The sequence below is a fragment of the Bufo gargarizans genome, unplaced genomic scaffold (assembly GCF_014858855.1).
Source record: "Bufo gargarizans isolate SCDJY-AF-19 unplaced genomic scaffold, ASM1485885v1 original_scaffold_1019_pilon, whole genome shotgun sequence".
In the NCBI taxonomy this organism is placed as follows: Eukaryota; Metazoa; Chordata; class Amphibia; order Anura; family Bufonidae; genus Bufo; species Bufo gargarizans.
This window is the reverse complement of record NW_025334202.1, coordinates 6,732-23,538: the sequence shown is the minus strand read 5'-3', so window position 1 is coordinate 23,538 and position 16,807 is coordinate 6,732. Positions and strand designations below refer to the sequence as shown.

Below are 16,807 nucleotides of genomic sequence, written 5' to 3'. Positions count from 1 at the left end.
CCTGCAGTTCTGTACCAGGCAGATATGTAAGGATTACAGGTGTGGTCTGATTAGGCTCTGGGTCTTGCTACAAGAGGGCTTAAAAGTGCTTCCCCACTGCCCTATAAAAAGGCTCTCAGAGGCTAGTTTTGGGTAGTGTACCTTTTGATGAGAGATCTGTGACGGCTAAACATGCCTCTATGACACCGAAAGACAATGTAAGAATAGTGATATGTGCAGGACATCCTGACACCACACGTGTTCCTCTCATGGCAGGGCTGACAACTGATGGTGTGATGATCGGGGGAGCCATTACATACAGTTGGTCACCTCTAGTAGAGATACGAGGACACTGACAGCTCAGTGATATGTGCAGGACATCCTGTAATTCTTGTATCTAGGCTGGAGGCCGTATCTCATCATTTATCCAGGCTAGAGGCCGTATCTCATCTTGTATCCGGGCTAGAGGCCGTATCTCATCATGTATCCAGGCTAGAGGCCGTATCTTATCATTTATCCAGGCTAGAGGCCGTATCTCATCACGTATCCAGGCTAGAGGCCGTATCTCATCACGTATCCAGGCTAGAGGCCGTATCTCATCATGTATCCAGGCTAGAGGCCATATCTCATCATGTATCCAGGCTAGAGGCTGTATCTCATCATGTATCCAGGCTAGAGGCCGTATCTTATCACGTATCCAGGCTAGAGGCCGTATCTCATCACGTATCCAGGCTAGAGGCCGTATCTCATCATGTATCCAGGCTAGAGGCCGTATCTCATCATGTATCCAGGCTAGAGGCTGTATCTCATCACGTATCCAGGCTAGAGGCCGTATCTCATCACGTATCCAGGCTAGAGGCCGTATCTCATCACGTATCCAGGCTAGAGGCCGTATCTCATCATGTATCCAGGCTAGAGGCCGTATCTCATCATGTATCCAGGCTAGAGGCTGTATCTCATCACGTATCCAGGCTAGAGGCCGTATCTCATCATGTATCCAGGCTAGAGGCCGTATCTCATCACGTATTCAGGCTAGAGGCCGTATCTCATCATGTATCCAGGCTAGAGGCCGTATCTCATCATGTATCCAGGCTAGAGGCCGTATCTCATCACGTATTCAGGCTAGAGGCCGTATCTCATCACATATCCAGGCTAGAGGCCGTATCTCATCACGTATCCAGGCTAGAGGCTGTATCTCATCATGGATCCAGGCTAGAGGCTGTATCTCATCTTGTATCCAGGCTACAGGCCGTATCTCATCTTGTATCCAGGCTACAGGCTGTATCTCATCTTGTATCCGGGCTAGAGGCCGTATCTCATCATGTATCCAGGCTAGAGGCCGTATCTCATCTTGTATCCTGGATAGAGGCCGTATCTCATCTTGTATCCAGGCTACAGGCCGTATCTCATCTTGTATCCTGGATAGAGGCCGTATCTCATCTTGTATCCAGGCTACAGGCCGTATCTCATCTTGTCTCCAGGCTAGAGGCCGTATCTCATCATGTATCTAGGCTAGAGGCCGTATCTCATCATGTATCTAGGCTAGAGGCCGTATCTCATCATGTATCCAGGCTAGAGGCCGTATCTCATCATGTATCCAGGCTAGAAGCCATATCTCATCTTGTATCCGGGCTAGAGGCCGTATCTCATCATGTATCCAGGCTAGAGGCCATATCTCATCTTGTATCCAGGCTGGAGGCCATACACAGATACAACACCTTCCAGGATTTTTTTTGGTCACTGATATGAAGGCCAGGGGTGACATTATGGGCAGACAGCCATTGCTGTGCCTCCAGTGCCATGAAGGGCGGCCCCGATACAGTCAGACCATCTTCTGTACAGTCAGAAGAGCAGGATTCATTTTCTGGATTTTGGCTGCACTGTGAAGGTCGATTCACTTCTGGATCCTCCAATAGACACAGAGAAGCCATGATCTGGACAGTGTCCACCGCCTCACTGTCTCCATTCTGTCAGTGTCCAGGGCAGAAGACGATCTCCCCGGTATGTCTGGAAGAATGGAGGTATTATTAGAGGTTAATTACACCTCTTGAGGTCACTCCGCACCTGTACATTAGACCACATCACTCTGTACCTGTACTTTAGTCGGCGGTGCTCTGTCTGCATACGGTCTGCACAAGGCCTCAGTTGTGCCTCTCCACTGATTGGAGGCGCTCTGCATATAGTCTGCACGGGGCCTCAGTTGCGCCTCTCCACCAGTTGGAGATGGTCTGCATACGGTCTGCACGGGGCCTCAGTTGCGCCTCTTCGCTGGCTCCGCTGTGCCACCCCCCAAGGCGATTGGGTCCCAGTGTTAGGATGATGAGTGGTGTCACGACTGTGCTCTCTCTGTCATGGTGCTGATGGGCACTGTCGCTCTCCAGGGTTAGGCTCTGCAGCAATAAAGAAGTTGGTAGAAGTAGGAAGTAGAGTCCAGACGTAGTAACTGTTAACGTTGTTTATTCTCTTGTTCTTGGCTCCAGCAGATTACAGGTGCATGCGCAGGTGCTAGACTCTCTGCATTCAGTCTGGTTACCATCAGAGTGAGATATAATTGGTGAGTGGGATATCCTTGAGCACCTGGTCTTGTGCATTGAGGGTGTCTTTGGCACCGTTCTCCTCAGCTATATTCCAAAATCCTTTTAATCCCTAGGACTGTGCTGCTCTCAGAGCTGCTTTCCCTACTCCTGACGCGGTAAGGGCTCATGCACATGAACACGTGAGGGCCGTGCCCGTATTGCGGCCTGCAAACAGTGGATCTGCAATATACAGGCACCGGCCATTTGTGCACACCGCCTCACAGATGTGGACCCATTCAATCCGAAAGGTACAGTGCGTCATGTTGGCACGAAACCCCACAGAAGCACTGCTTCTGCGCCTCAAAAAAGTACTGCATGCACTACTTTTTTTGCAATGTGGACTGTTGGATGCAGATCGTGGACCCCATTCAAGTGAATGGGTCCATGTCCTTAGACGGTGGGTACATGGTCGGTGCCCTTGCATTGCAGCATGGGCCTGGCCGGCACACGGTTCATGTGCATGGGCCCTATGGGTGACCTGTTCTCTCACTCGCCTGGTGGGCTCCTCCGCACACTTCACTCTCCCTCTACTACCACAGCTTCCTGAAACCCCTCCCTTTGTGGAAAATGGGACTGGCCCACTTCTGCTCAAAAGGGGGGAAATGGAATGGTCAGTTCTATTCTATCTAAAGGTACTCTCTCTGCCAGATACACTGCCACCTGCTGGTGAACCAGGCATATTACATGAAATACATTAGTGTTATCTGACCCCTGAAATGCCCCCCACCCATATGCCCAGGCCCCTCACACACAATGTACTTAACTGGCTCCCTGGCACCCGTGTCGCTCCTGGTCCTCATGCGGCCGCCGCCGCTTCTCCCCATATACGGGTGAAAACATCTGGTGTTGGGGGGGAGGGGGGACAGCCAATGGACGGCGGTGACGGGGACAAGCCTCCTAGCATTGTGGGTGACACTAGAGAGGCTCATCCCCGTCCACCATTGACTGCTCCCACCTGACACTGGATGAAGCGGCTGTGCGGGAACCAGGAGCGATGCGGGTGTCGGGGAGCCAGGTAAGTACATTGTGTGTGAGGGGCCCGGGCATACGGGGGGCATTTCAGGGGTCAGATAACCCCCTGGCGTAATGACACTGAATAAGAAGACCTGGAAAGGAATGCACAAGATGGTAGCTGGGTATAAAGATGGTGGTGCCCTCTCTGGGGTACGACTTTTACAGGATTTGGCCTTGTTACGGACTGAACCGTCACTGGGGCTGCTGGACGAGCCTGAGGGCCAGCCTCCTTCCTACAGACTGTGGACCGAGAACTATGGAGACCCCCTCAGACCTTTTGGGGTTACAAGGAACTATGAACCCTGATTCATGTGTGGAATTTATATGCCACATATTTCCTATTGCCCATTAAAAAGGCATGGTGTGGATTCAGCAGCACAAAAAGGGTTAACTCTGCACTGAGACTCCCACTGATTGTATAGCTGATTATAGGAGCAGCCGACTCCTAGATGAGTAGATCACCCCATGATACACTCAGGAGATAATCCCATCACATGTGTCTCCTCGCTTCCTATTCATTCATTATGGAGGGGGTGAAGATGTCTGTTGCATGTTGTTCATGGTTGATTGTGTTATGTTGTTAGACTTCGTGAACTGTATATATACTGAGTTGATCTTCAATAGAAGGAGTTCCTGTTTTACCCTTCATCAAGTTGAGGCTGGTGTTTGGGTAACTGATCGACACTGGGGGATTGCTATACGCTGAAGATTTGCTATACTCCCCGGCTATAACTACTAGCTCTTGTAAGAGCTGTCCCTGCTCTCTGGATTTAGGAGAGGTTCACCCACTGGAAGCGGAAGCCCGGTCTTGGGTCCAGTGTGGGTGGAGGACGGTGAGACCCCAATCAAGCTTCGGCGGTTCGTGGGGTCTGTGGTGGTTACGGTGTGAAGTGGAGTGCTTGGAGTCCTCGGAAAGTACTAGGAGCTTCCATCAACGGAGGTACCCGGTCGGGGTGCCAGAAGATCCGTTACAGGCCTGTTTTTAGTGATTTTAATGGTTCTTGGCCATGTGACGGCAGACGACATTATCACCGCGGTCAGTGCTTTGCCCACATTTGAAGGCATCGAGTCCTCACCACGCCACAGTCATAACAGGAAGGGGTTCAGTTACAAGATGGAGCCGGAGCTGAACCCGACAACGACTCCCTGGACCCGATCTCTGGGTTTTCTCCCCAGAGTTTCTGGCGCTCGCTTGTGAGGTAACGTGGACTCAGCGAGGGGTGAAGGACGAGACGAGTGGACCATGCGGCACAGCCATCCTCCTCCTGTAGATAACCTGGGGTAGGTCGGATTCTGCCTCATCTGTGCATGCGTGGACTATCACACCCAACAGGAAGGAAGCCAGGCCGAACATCTGACCCTGAGAATCACTCAGCACCAGCAATGACACCACAAGATCACCAACTTCCCCCTCACCGGGACTGTACAGGGTGGGGGCTGGAGGTCAGCGAGATGTGACTGCAAGATGTGTCATCAGGGTCATGGAGTGCACGAGAGAGAGCGAGAGACAGAGAGAGAGCGAGAGAGTGACAAAGAGAGAGAGAGAGAGAGAGAGAGAGAGAGAAAGAAAGCAAGAGAGACAGAGAGAGCAAGAGACAGAGAGAGAGAGCGAGAGAGAGAAAGCAAGAGAGACAGAGAGAGCAAGAGACAGAGAGAGCAAGAGACAGAGAGAGAGAGCGAGAGAGAGAAAGCAAGAGAGACAGAGAGAGCAAGAGACAGAGAGAGCAAGAGACAGAGAGAGCAAGAGACAGAGAGAGCAAGAGACAGAGAGAGCAAGAGACAGAGAGCAAGAGACAGAGAGAGCAAGAGACAGAGAGAGCAAGAGACAGAGAGAGCAAGAGACAGAGAGAGAGACTGCGAGAGACAGCGAGAGCAATATAGAGAGAGCAAGAGAGACAGAGACAGAGAGAGCGAGAGAGAGAAAGCAAGAGAGACAGAGAGAGCGAGAGACAGAGAGAGAGAGTGAGAGAGAGAAAGCAAGAGAGACAGAGAGAGCAAGAGACAGAGAGAGCAAGAGACAGAGAGAGACTGCGAGAGACAGCGAGAGCAATATAGAGAGAGCAAGAGAGAGAGAGACAGAGAGAGCGAGAGAGTGAAAGCAAGAGAGACAGAGAGAGCAAGAGAGAGAGAGACAGCGAGAGATGGCGAGAGACAGAGAGAGCAAGAGACAGAGAGAGAGAAAACAAGAGAGACAGAGAGAGCGAGAGACAGAGAGAGCAAGAGACAGAGAGAGAGAGCGAGAGAGAGAGAGAGACTGCGAGAGAGAGAGAGAGAGAGAGAGAGACAGCGAGAGCAATATAGAGAGAGCGAGAGACAGAGAGCGAGAGAGTGAAAGCAAGAGAGACAGAGAGAGCGAGAGAGAGAGCAAGAGAGAGAGAGACAGCGAGAGATGGCGAGAGACAGAGAGAGAGAGCGAGAGACAGAGAGAGAGAGCGAGAGACAGAGAGAGAGAAAACAAGAGAGACAGAGAGAGCAAGAGACAGAGAGAGACTGCGAGAGAGAGAGACTGCGAGAGAGAGCGAGAGACAGCGAGAGCAATATAGAGAGAGCGAGAGAGAGAGACAGAGAGAGCAAGAGACAGAGAGAGAGAGACAGAGAGAGCAAGAGAGAGAGAGAGCAAGAGAGAGAGAGAGCAAGAGAGAGAGAGACAGCGAGAGAGAGAGAGATACAGAGAGAGCAAGAGAGACAGAGAGAGCAAGAGACAGAGAGCGAGAGACAGCGAGAAAGAGCGAGAGACAGAGAGAGAGAGTGAGAGTGAGAAAGCAAGAGAGACAGAGAGAGCGAGAGACAGAGAGAGCAAGATAGAGAAAGCAAGAGAGAGAGACAGCGAGAGAGAGAGCGAGAGAGAGAGAAAGCAAGAGAGACAGAGAGAGCAAGAGACAGAGAGAGGGAGACAGAGAGAGCAAGAGACAGAGAGAGAGACAGAGAGAGCGAGAGACAGAGAGAGCAAGAAAGAGAGAGCAAGAGAGAGAGAGACAGAGAGCGCAAGAGACAGAGAGAGCAAGAGACAGAGAGAGCAAGAGAGAGAGCGAGAGACAGAGAGAGCAAGAGAGAGAGAGCAAGAGAGAGAGCGCAAGAGACAGAGAGAGTGAGAGAGAGAGAGACAGAGAGAGACAGAGAGAAAGCAAGAGAGACAGAGAGAGCAAGAGACAGAGAGCGAGAGACAGAGAGAGAGAGAGAGAGACAGAGCAAGAGACAGAGCGAGAGAGCGAGAGACAGAGCGAGAGACAGAGAGAGAGACAGAGACACAGAGAGAGCAAGAGAGAGAAAGCAAGAGACAGAGACAGCGAGAGACAGAGAGAGCGAGACAGAGAGCTGTAGATGCAGATGAAGCAGGTGATTTTCAGGAGGGAGGAGACATGCAGCGATCTCCTCCACAGTATAGGTGCAGTGAGCCAGACCTTGCAGGGTATTATGTGTGAGGTCGCGGTGTGAGCAGTAGGTGGGCCGAGGTAAGTACAGTTCTGGTTACTCGCGGTCACGTCGTCCCTGGGCGTCTCGCAGGAGTGATAAGGAGAACGGCACAAGGACTCTCTGGGGCACACTCTGGTGTAAGGGACACCGGCCAGATGGTGGTGCGAGGTGCCCGTGGTGGTCTGTATTAATGTGCCAGTGGGGAGGTCCCTTGTAGTCGGGACGCCAGTACCTTTTGTGGTGGTACAACCATTTACTGTAGTGTTAACTGAGGAATTGGAGACTGAGACAAGGATGGTGCAATCCAGCTTATAACCTTTACTGAACGTTGCTCCTGGTAACAGTTACATCCAAGTCTAAAACAGTCTCTAGTGCCTCCAGATATGAGATACAGTCTCTAGTGCCTCCAGATATGAGATACAGTCTCTAGTGCCTCCAGATATGAGATACAGTCTCTAGTGCCTCCAGATATGAGATACAGTCTCTAGTGCCTCCAGATATGAGATACAGTCTCTAGTGCCTCCAGATATGAAATACAGTCTCTAGTGCCTCCAGATATGAGATACAGTCTCTAGTGCCTCCAGATATGAGATACAGTCTCTGATGCCTCCAGATATGAGATACAGTCTCTAGTACCTCCAGATATGAGATGCAGTCTCTAGTGCCTCCAGATATGAAATACAGTCTCTGCTGCCTCCAGATATGAGATACAGTCTCTAGTGCCTCCAGATATGAGATACAGTCTCTAGTGCCTCCAGATATGAGATACAGTCTCTAGTGCCTCCAGATATGAGATACAGTCTCTAGTGCATCCAGATATGAGATACAGTCTCTAGTGCCTCCAGATATGAGATACAGTCTCTAGTGCCTCCAGATATGAGATACAGTCTCTGATGCCTCCAGATATGAGATACAGTCTCTGCTGCCTCCAGATATGAGATACAGTCTCTAGTGCCTCCAGATATGAGATACAGTCTCTAGTGCCTCCAGATATGATATACAGTCTCTAGTGCCTCCAGATGAGATACAGTCTCTAGTGCCTCAAGATATGAGATACAGTCTCTAGTGCCTCCAGATATGAGATACAGTCTCTAGTAACTCCAGATATGAGATACAGTCTCTAGTGCCTCCAGATATGAGATACAGTCTCTAGTAACTCCAGATATGAGATACAGTCTCTAGTGCCTCCAGATATGAGATACAGTCTCTAGTGCCTCCAGATATGAGATACAGTCTCTAGTGCCTCCAGATATGAGATACAGTCTCTGATGCCTCCAGATATGAGATACAGTCTCTGCTGCCTCCAAATATGAGATACAGTCTCTAGTGCCTCCAGATATGAGATACAGTCTCTAGTGCCTCCAGATATGAGATACAGTCTCTGATGCCTCCAGATATGAGATACAGTCTCTAGTGCATCCATATATGAAATACAGTCTCTAGTGCCTCTAGATATGAGATACAGTCTCTAGTGCCTCCAGATATAAGATAAAGTCTCTAGTGCCTCCAGATATGAGATACAGTCTCTGATGCCTCCAGATATGAGATACAGTCTCTGCTGCCTCCAGATATGAGATACAGTCTCTAGTGCATCCAGATATGAGATACAGTCTCTAGTGCCTCCAGATATGAGATACAGTCTCTAGTGCATCCAGATATGAAATACAGTCTCTAGTACCTCCAGATATGAGATAGTCTATAGTGCCTCCAGATATGAGATACAGTCTCTAGTACCTCCAGATATGAGATACAGTCTCTAGTGCCTCCAGATATGAGATACAGTCTCTGATGCCTCCAGATATGAGATACAGTCTCTAGTACCTCCAGATATGAGATACAGTCTCTAGTGCCTCCAGATATGAGATGCAGTCTCTAGTGCCTCCAGATATGAGATACAGTCTCTAGTGCCTCCAGATATGAGATGCAGTCTCTAGTGCATCCAGATATGAGATACAGTCTCTAGTACCTCCAGATATGAGATACAGTCTCTAGTGCCTCCAGATATGAGATACAGTCTCTGATGCCTCCAGATATGAGATACAGTCTCTAGTGCATCCAGATATGAGATACAGTCTCTAGTACCTCCAGATATGAGATACAGTCTCTGATGCCTCCAGATATGAGATACAGTCTCTAGTGCCTCCAGATATGAAATACAGTCTCTAGTGCCTCCAGATATGAGATACAGTCTCTAGTACCTCCAGATATGAGATGCAGTCTCTAGTGCCTCCAGATATGAGATACAGTCTCTAGTGCCTCCAGATATGAGATACAGTCTCTAGTGCATCCAGATGAGATACAGTCTCTAGTGCCTCCAGATATGAGATGCAGTCTCTAGTGCCTCCAGATATGAGATGCAGTCTCTAGTGCCTCCAGATATGAGATACAGTCTCTAGTGCATCCAGATATGAGATACAGCCTCTAGTACCTCCAGATATGAGATACAGTCTCTAGTACCTCCTGATATGAGATACAGCCTCTAGTACCTCCAGATATGAGATACAGTCTCTAGTACCTCCAGATATGAGATGCAGTCTCTGCTGCCTCCAGATATGAGATACAGTCTCTGATGCCTACAGATATGAGATACAGTCTCTAGTGCCTCCAGATATGAGATACAGTCTCTGATGCCTCCAGATATGAGATACAGTCTCTAGTGCATCCAGATATGAGATACAGTCTCTAGTGCATCCAGATATGAGATACAGTCTCTAGTGCATCCAGATATGAGATACAGTCTCTAGTGCCTCCAGATATGAGATACAGTCTCTAGTGCCTCCAGATATGAGATACAGTCTCTGATGCCTCCAGATATGAGATACAGTCTCTAGTGCCTCCAGATATGAGATACAGTCTCTAGTGCATCCAGATATGAGATAGTCTCTAGTGCATCCAGATATGAGATACAGTCTAGTGTCTAGTGCCTCCAGATATGAGATACAGTCTCTAGAACCTCCAGATTTGAGATACAGTCTCTAGTGCCTCCAGATATGAGATACAGTCTCTAGTGCCTCCAGATATGAGATACAGTCTCTAGTACTTCCAGATATGAGATACAGTCTCTAGTACCTCCAGATATGAGATACAGTCTCTAGTGCCTCCAGATATGAGATACAGTCTCTAGTGCCTCCAGATATGAGATACAGTCTCTAGTGCCTCCAGATATGAGATACAGTCTCTAGTACCTCCAGATATGAGATACAGTCTCTAGTGCCTCCAGATATGAGATACAGTCTCTAGTGCCTCCAGATATGAGATACAGTCTCTAGTGCCTCCAGATATGAGATACAGTCTCTAGTGCCTCCAGATATGAGATAGAGTCTCTAGTGCCTCCAGATATGAGATACAGTCTCTAGTGCCTCCAGATAGAACAGGCTCTTTGTCTTTTATATATGTAAAAGCTTCTGCTTCAGACTCGGCTTCTGAAGTATAAAAGTCTTAGGCTGGTATTAACTCTCGCCTGATCCTAACCTGACTTGAAGGTGGTTTGCAGAGTGCTTGAACCTCTATTTCCAGTGGTTTCTGACAGTCGGCCTATCTGTCCTCAGGGTTTATACTGGAGCTGTGTCCTACACCTAAGTGCAAAGGGAAGCCTCTGAGTACGGCCGTCTGCTATCCTTTGACTTGAATAATATATACTAATACTTGCTGTTGGCAGCTTGTCACTGGTCCCCCCGGAGGAGTGAGCTATAGAAGTAGATTTCCCACCTCTGGGCTGAATCTTGCGGCTTTAGCCCTGGACTGTGGAGCCAACAGGGAGAGAGCAGAGAGGCTGGAGGCCTCCCTCACGTAGGCAGCTACATCATGGCTGCTCACTGAGTAGACTTCAGGAAAAGACTGCCCGAACTAGGCCTGAGCTTTATATACTCTGTAACACTGCCCCATCTAGTGGAGAAACTAGTGTAGTGCACCCTAACTAGGCCTGCGCTATATATACTCTGTAACACTGCCCCATCTAGTGGAGAAACTAGTGTAGTGCACCCTAACTAGGCCTCAGCTATATATACTCTGTAACACTGCCCCATCTAGTGGAGAAACTAGTGTAGTGCACCCTAACTAGGCCTGAGCTAAGCTTTATATACTCTGTAACACTGCCCCATCTAGTGGAGAAACTAGTGTAGTGCACCCTAACTAGGCCTGAGCTAAGCTTTATATACTCTGTAACACTGCCCCATCTAGTGGAGAAACTAGTGTAGTGCACCCTAACTAGGCCTGAGCTAAGCTTTATATACTCTGTAACACTGCCCCATCTAGTGGAGAAACTAGTGTAGTGCACACTAACTAGGCCTGAGCTAAGCTTTATATACTCTGTAACACTGCCCCATCTAGTGGAGAAACTAGTGTAGTGCACACTAACTAGGCCTGAGCTAAGCTATATATACTCTGTAACACTGCCCCATCTAGTGGAGAAACTAGTGTAGTGCACCCTAACGAGGCCTGAGCTATATATACTCTGTAACACTGCCCCATCTAGTGGAGAAACTAGTGTAGTGCACCCTAACTAGGCCTGAGCTAATCTATATATACTCTGTAACACTGCCCCATCTAGTGGAGAAACTAGTGTAGTGCACCCTAACTAGGCCTGAGCTAAGCTATATATACTCTGTAACACTGCCCCATCTAGTGGAGAAACTAGTGTAGTGCACCCTAACGAGGCCTGAGCTATATATACTCTGTAACACTGCCCCATCTAGTGGAGAAACTAGTGTAGTGCACCCTAACTAGGCCTGAGCTAAGCTATATATACTCTGTAACACTGCCCCATCTAGTGGAGAAACTAGTGTAGTGTACCCTAACTAGGCCTGAGCTAAGCTATATATACTCTGTAACACTGCCCCATCTAGTGGAGAAACTAGTGTAGTGCACCCTAACGAGGCCTGAGCTATATATACTCTGTAACACTGCCCCATCTAGTGGAGAAACTAGTGTAGTGCACCCTAACTAGGCCTGAGCTAAGCTATATATACTCTGTAACACTGCCCCATCTAGTGGAGAAACTAGTGTAGTGCACCCTAACTAGGCCTGAGCTAAGCTATATATACTCTGTAACACTGCCCCATCTAGTGGAGAAACTAGTGTAGTGCACCCTGACTAGGCCTGAGCTAAGCTTTATATACTCTGTAACACTGCCCCATCTAGTGGAGAAACTAGTGTAGTGCACCCTAACTAGGCCTGAGCTAAGCTTTATATACTCTGTAACACTGTTCCATCTAGTGGAGAAACTAGTGTAGTGCACCCTAACTAGGCCTGAGCTAAGCTTTATATACTCTGTAACACTGTTCCATCTAGTGGAGAAACTAGTGTAGTGCACCCTAACTAGGCCTGAGCTAAGCTATATATACTCTGTAACACTGCCCCATCTAGTGGAGAAACTAGAGTAGTGCAAACAAACTAGGCCTGAGCTAAGCTTTATATACTCTGTAACACTGCCCCATCTAGTGGAGAAACTAGTGTAGTGCACCCTAACTAGGCCTGAGCTAAGCTTTATATACTCTGTAACACTGCCCCATCTAGTGGAGAAACTGTCACCCCCATACACTGTAGAGACGTCCATACACTGTAGAGACATCCGTGTCGCCCCCATACACTGTAGAGACGTCCGTGTCGCCCCCGTACACTGTAGAGACGTCCGTGTCGCCCCCGTACACTGTAGAGACGTCCGTGTCGCCCCCGTACACTGTAGAGACGTCCGTGTCACCCCCGTACACTGTAGAGACGTCCGTGTCACCCCCATACACTGTAGAGACGTCCGTGTCACCCCCATACACTGTAGAGACGTCCGTGTCACCCCCATACACTGTAGAGACGTCCGTGTCACCCCCATACACTGTAGAGACGTCCGTGTCACCCCCCATACACTGTAGAGACGTCCGTGTCACCCCCATACACTGTAGAGACATCCATACACTGTAGAGACGTCCGTGTCACCCCCATACACTGTAGAGACGTCCGTGTCGCCCCCATACACTGTAGAGACGTCTGTGTCACCCCCATACACTGTAGAGACATCCATACACTGTAGAGACGTCCGTGTCGCCCCCGTACACTGTAGAGACGTCCGTGTCGCCCCCGTACACTGTAGAGACGTCCGTGTCGTCACCCCCATACACTGTAGAGACGTCCGTGTCACCCCCATGCACTGTAGAGACGTCCGTGTCACCCCCGTGCACTGTAGAGACGTCCGTGTCACCCCCGTGCACTGTAGAGACGTCCGTGTCACCCCCCTACACTGTAGAGACGTCTGTGTCGCCCCCGTACACTGTAGAGACGTCCTTGTCGCCCCCGTACACTGTAGAGACGTCCGTGTCACCCCCATACACTGTAGAGACGTCCGTGTCACCCCCATACACTGTAGAGACGTCTGTGTCACCCCCATACACTGTAGAGACATCCATACACTGTAGAGACGTCCGTGTCACCCCCATACACTGTAGAGACATCCGTGTCACCCCCGTGCACTGTAGAGACATCCGTGTCACCCCCGTGCACTGTAGAGACATCCGTGTCACCCCCATACACTGTAGAGACGTCTGTGTCAACCCCATACACTGTAGAGACATCCATACACTGTAGAGACGTCCGTGTCACCCTCATACACTGTAGAGACGTCCGTGTCGCCCCCGTACACTGTAGAGACGTCCGTGTCACCCCCGTACACTGTAGAGACGTCTGTGTCACCCCCGTACACTGTAGAGACATCCATACACTAGAGACGTCCGTGTCGCCCCCATACACTGTAGAGACGTCCGTGTCGCCCCCGTACACTGTAGAGACGTCCGTGTCGTCACCCCCATACACTGTAGAGACGTCCGTGTCGTCACCCCCATACACTGTAGAGACGTCCGTGTCACCCCCCTGCACTGTAGAGACGTCCGTGTCACCCCCATGCACTGTAGAGACGTCCGTGTCACCCCCATGCACTGTAGAGACGTCCGTGTCACCCCCGTGCACTGTAGAGACGTCCGTGTCACCCCCATACACTGTAGAGACGTCCGTGTCGCCCCCGTACACTGTAGAGACGTCCGTGTCGCCCCCGTACACTGTAGAGACGTCCGTGTCACCCCCGTACACTGTAGAGACGTCCGTGTCACCCCCATACACTGTAGAGACGTCCGTGTCACCCCCATACACTGTAGAGACGTCCGTGTCACCCCCATACACTGTAGAGACGTCCGTGTCGCCCCCGTACACTGTAGAGACGTCCGTGTCGTCACCCCCATACACTGTAGAGACGTCCGTGTCACCCCCATGCACTGTAGAGACGTCCGTGTCACCCCCGTGCACTGTAGAGACGTCCGTGTCACCCCCGTGCACTGTAGAGACGTCCGTGTCACCCCCATACACTGTAGAGACGTCTGTGTCACCCCCATACACTGTAGAGACATCCATACACTGTAGAGACGTCCGTGTCGCCCCCGTACACTGTAGAGACGTCCGTGTCGCCCCCGTACACTGTAGAGACGTCCGTGTCGCCCCCGTACACTGTAGAGACGTCCGTGTCGCCCCCGTACACTGTAGAGACGTCCGTGTCGCCCCCCGTACACTGTAGAGACGTCCTTGTCGCCCCCGTACACTGTAGAGACGTCCGTGTCACCCCCATACACTGTAGAGACGTCCGTGTCACCCCCATACACTGTAGAGACGTCTGTGTCACCCCCATACACTGTAGAGACATCCATACACTGTAGAGACGTCCGTGTCACCCCCATACACTGTAGAGACATCCGTGTCACCCCCGTGCACTGTAGAGACATCCGTGTCACCCCCGTGCACTGTAGAGACATCCGTGTCACCCCCATACACTGTAGAGACGTCTGTGTCAACCCCATACACTGTAGAGACATCCATACACTGTAGAGACGTCCGTGTCACCCTCATACACTGTAGAGACGTCCGTGTCGCCCCCGTACACTGTAGAGACGTCCGTGTCACCCCCGTACACTGTAGAGACGTCTGTGTCACCCCCGTACACTGTAGAGACATCCATACACTAGAGACGTCCGTGTCGCCCCCATACACTGTAGAGACGTCCGTGTCGCCCCCGTACACTGTAGAGACGTCCGTGTCGTCACCCCCATACACTGTAGAGACGTCCGTGTCGTCACCCCCATACACTGTAGAGACGTCCGTGTCACCCCCATGCACTGTAGAGACGTCCGTGTCACCCCCGTGCACTGTAGAGACGTCCGTGTCACCCCCGTGCACTGTAGAGACGTCCGTGTCACCCCCATACACTGTAGAGACGTCTGTGTCACCCCCATACACTGTAGAGACATCCATACACTGTAGAGACGTCCGTGTCACCCCCATACACTGTAGAGACGTCCGTGTCGCCCCGTACACTGTAGAGACGTCCATGTCGCCCCCGTACACTGTAGAGACGTCCGTGTCGCCCCCGTACACTGTAGAGACGTCTGTGTTACCCCCATACACTGTAGAGATGTCCGTGTCGCCCCCGTACACTGTAGAGACGTCCATACACTGTAGAGACGTCCGTGTCGCCCCCATACACTGTAGAGACGTCCGTGTCGCCCCCATACACTGTAGAGACGTCCGTGTCGCCCCCATACACTGTAGAGACGTCCGCGTCACCCCCATACACTGTAGAGACGTCCGTGTCGCCCCCATACACTGTAGAGACGTCCGTGTCGCCCCCATACACTGTAGAGACGTCCATACACTGTAGAGACGTCCATACACTGTAGAGACGTCCATACACTGTAGAGACGTCCGTGTCGCCCCCATACACTGTAGAGACGTCCGTGTCGCCCCCATACACTGTAGAGACGTCCGTGTCGCCCCATACACTGTAGAGACGTCCGCGTCGCCCCCATACACTGTAGAGACGTCCGCGTCGCCCCCATACACTGTAGAGACGTCCGTATCACCCCCATACACTGTAGAGATGTCCGTATCACCCCCATACACTGTAGAGACGTCCGTATCACCCCCATACACTGTAGAGACGTCTGTCACCCCCATACACTGTAGAGAGGTCCATACACTGTAGAGACGTCCGTGTCGCCCCCATACACTGTAGAGACGTCCGTGTCGCCCCCGTACACTGTAGAGACGTCCGTGTCGCCCCCGTACACTGTAGAGACGTCCGTGTCGCCCCCGTACACTGTAGAGACGTCCGTGTCGCCCCCATACACTGTAGAGACGTCCGTGTCGCCCCCATACACTGTAGAGACGTCCGTGTCGCCCCCATACACTGTAGAGACGTCCGTGTCGCCCCCATACACTGTAGAGACGTCCGCGTCACCCCCATACACTGTAGAGACGTCCGCGTCACCCCCATACACTGTAGAGACGTCCGCGTCGCCCCCATACACTGTAGAGACGTCTGTGTTACCCCCATACACTGTAGAGATGTCCGTGTCGCCCCCGTACACTGTAGAGACGTCCGTGTCGCCCCCGTACACTGTAGAGACGTCCATACACTGTAGAGACGTCCATACACTGTAGAGACGTCCGTGTCGCCCCCATACACTGTAGAGACGTCCGTGTCGCCCCCATACACTGTAGAGACGTCCGTGTCGCCCCCATACACTGTAGAGACGTCCGCGTCGCCCCCATACACTGTAGAGACGTCCGCGTCGCCCCCATACACTGTAGAGACGTCCGTATCACCCCCATACACTGTAGAGACGTCCGTATCACCCCCATACACTGTAGAGACGTCCGTATCACCCCCATACACTGTAGAGACGTCCGTATCACCCCCATACACTGTAGAGACGTCCGTGTCACCCCAGTATAATAAGGGACATTCTAGACCCGGCCAGCCACACACTGTGATGAAACGGATGAGGAGAAAGAGA

The 16,807-nt window shown here is 51.0% G+C and overlaps 1 protein-coding gene across 1 annotated transcript; it reads left to right on the top strand.

Annotated features, from left to right (window-relative positions):
- Positions 1–3,549: 3,549 nt before the first annotated feature.
- LOC122922886 (RNA-binding protein 25-like) lies at positions 3,550–10,776 on the top strand. The gene is made up of 5 exons (XM_044273640.1): positions 3,550–3,570; positions 5,150–5,245; positions 5,687–5,926; positions 6,549–6,657; positions 10,718–10,776. The coding sequence occupies exons 1-5, from the start codon at positions 3,550–3,552 to the stop codon at positions 10,774–10,776; spliced, it is 525 nt and encodes a 174-aa protein (XP_044129575.1).
- Positions 10,777–16,807: the final 6,031 nt, after the last annotated feature.

What these genes read in the sequence shown, in the direction of transcription:
- LOC122922886 (XM_044273640.1), top strand. Translation starts at nt 3,550, where the DNA reads ATGCGGGTGTCGGGGAGCCAG. An exon ending in GCAAGAGACAGAGAGAGAGA is followed by an intron (nt 5,246 to 5,686) that starts GCGAGAGAGAGA and finishes AGACAGAGAGAG; the next exon opens with CAAGAGAGAGAGAGACAGCG. An exon ending in GAGCGCAAGAGACAGAGAGA is followed by an intron (nt 6,658 to 10,717) that starts GTGAGAGAGAGA and finishes TTGCGGCTTTAG; the next exon opens with CCCTGGACTGTGGAGCCAAC.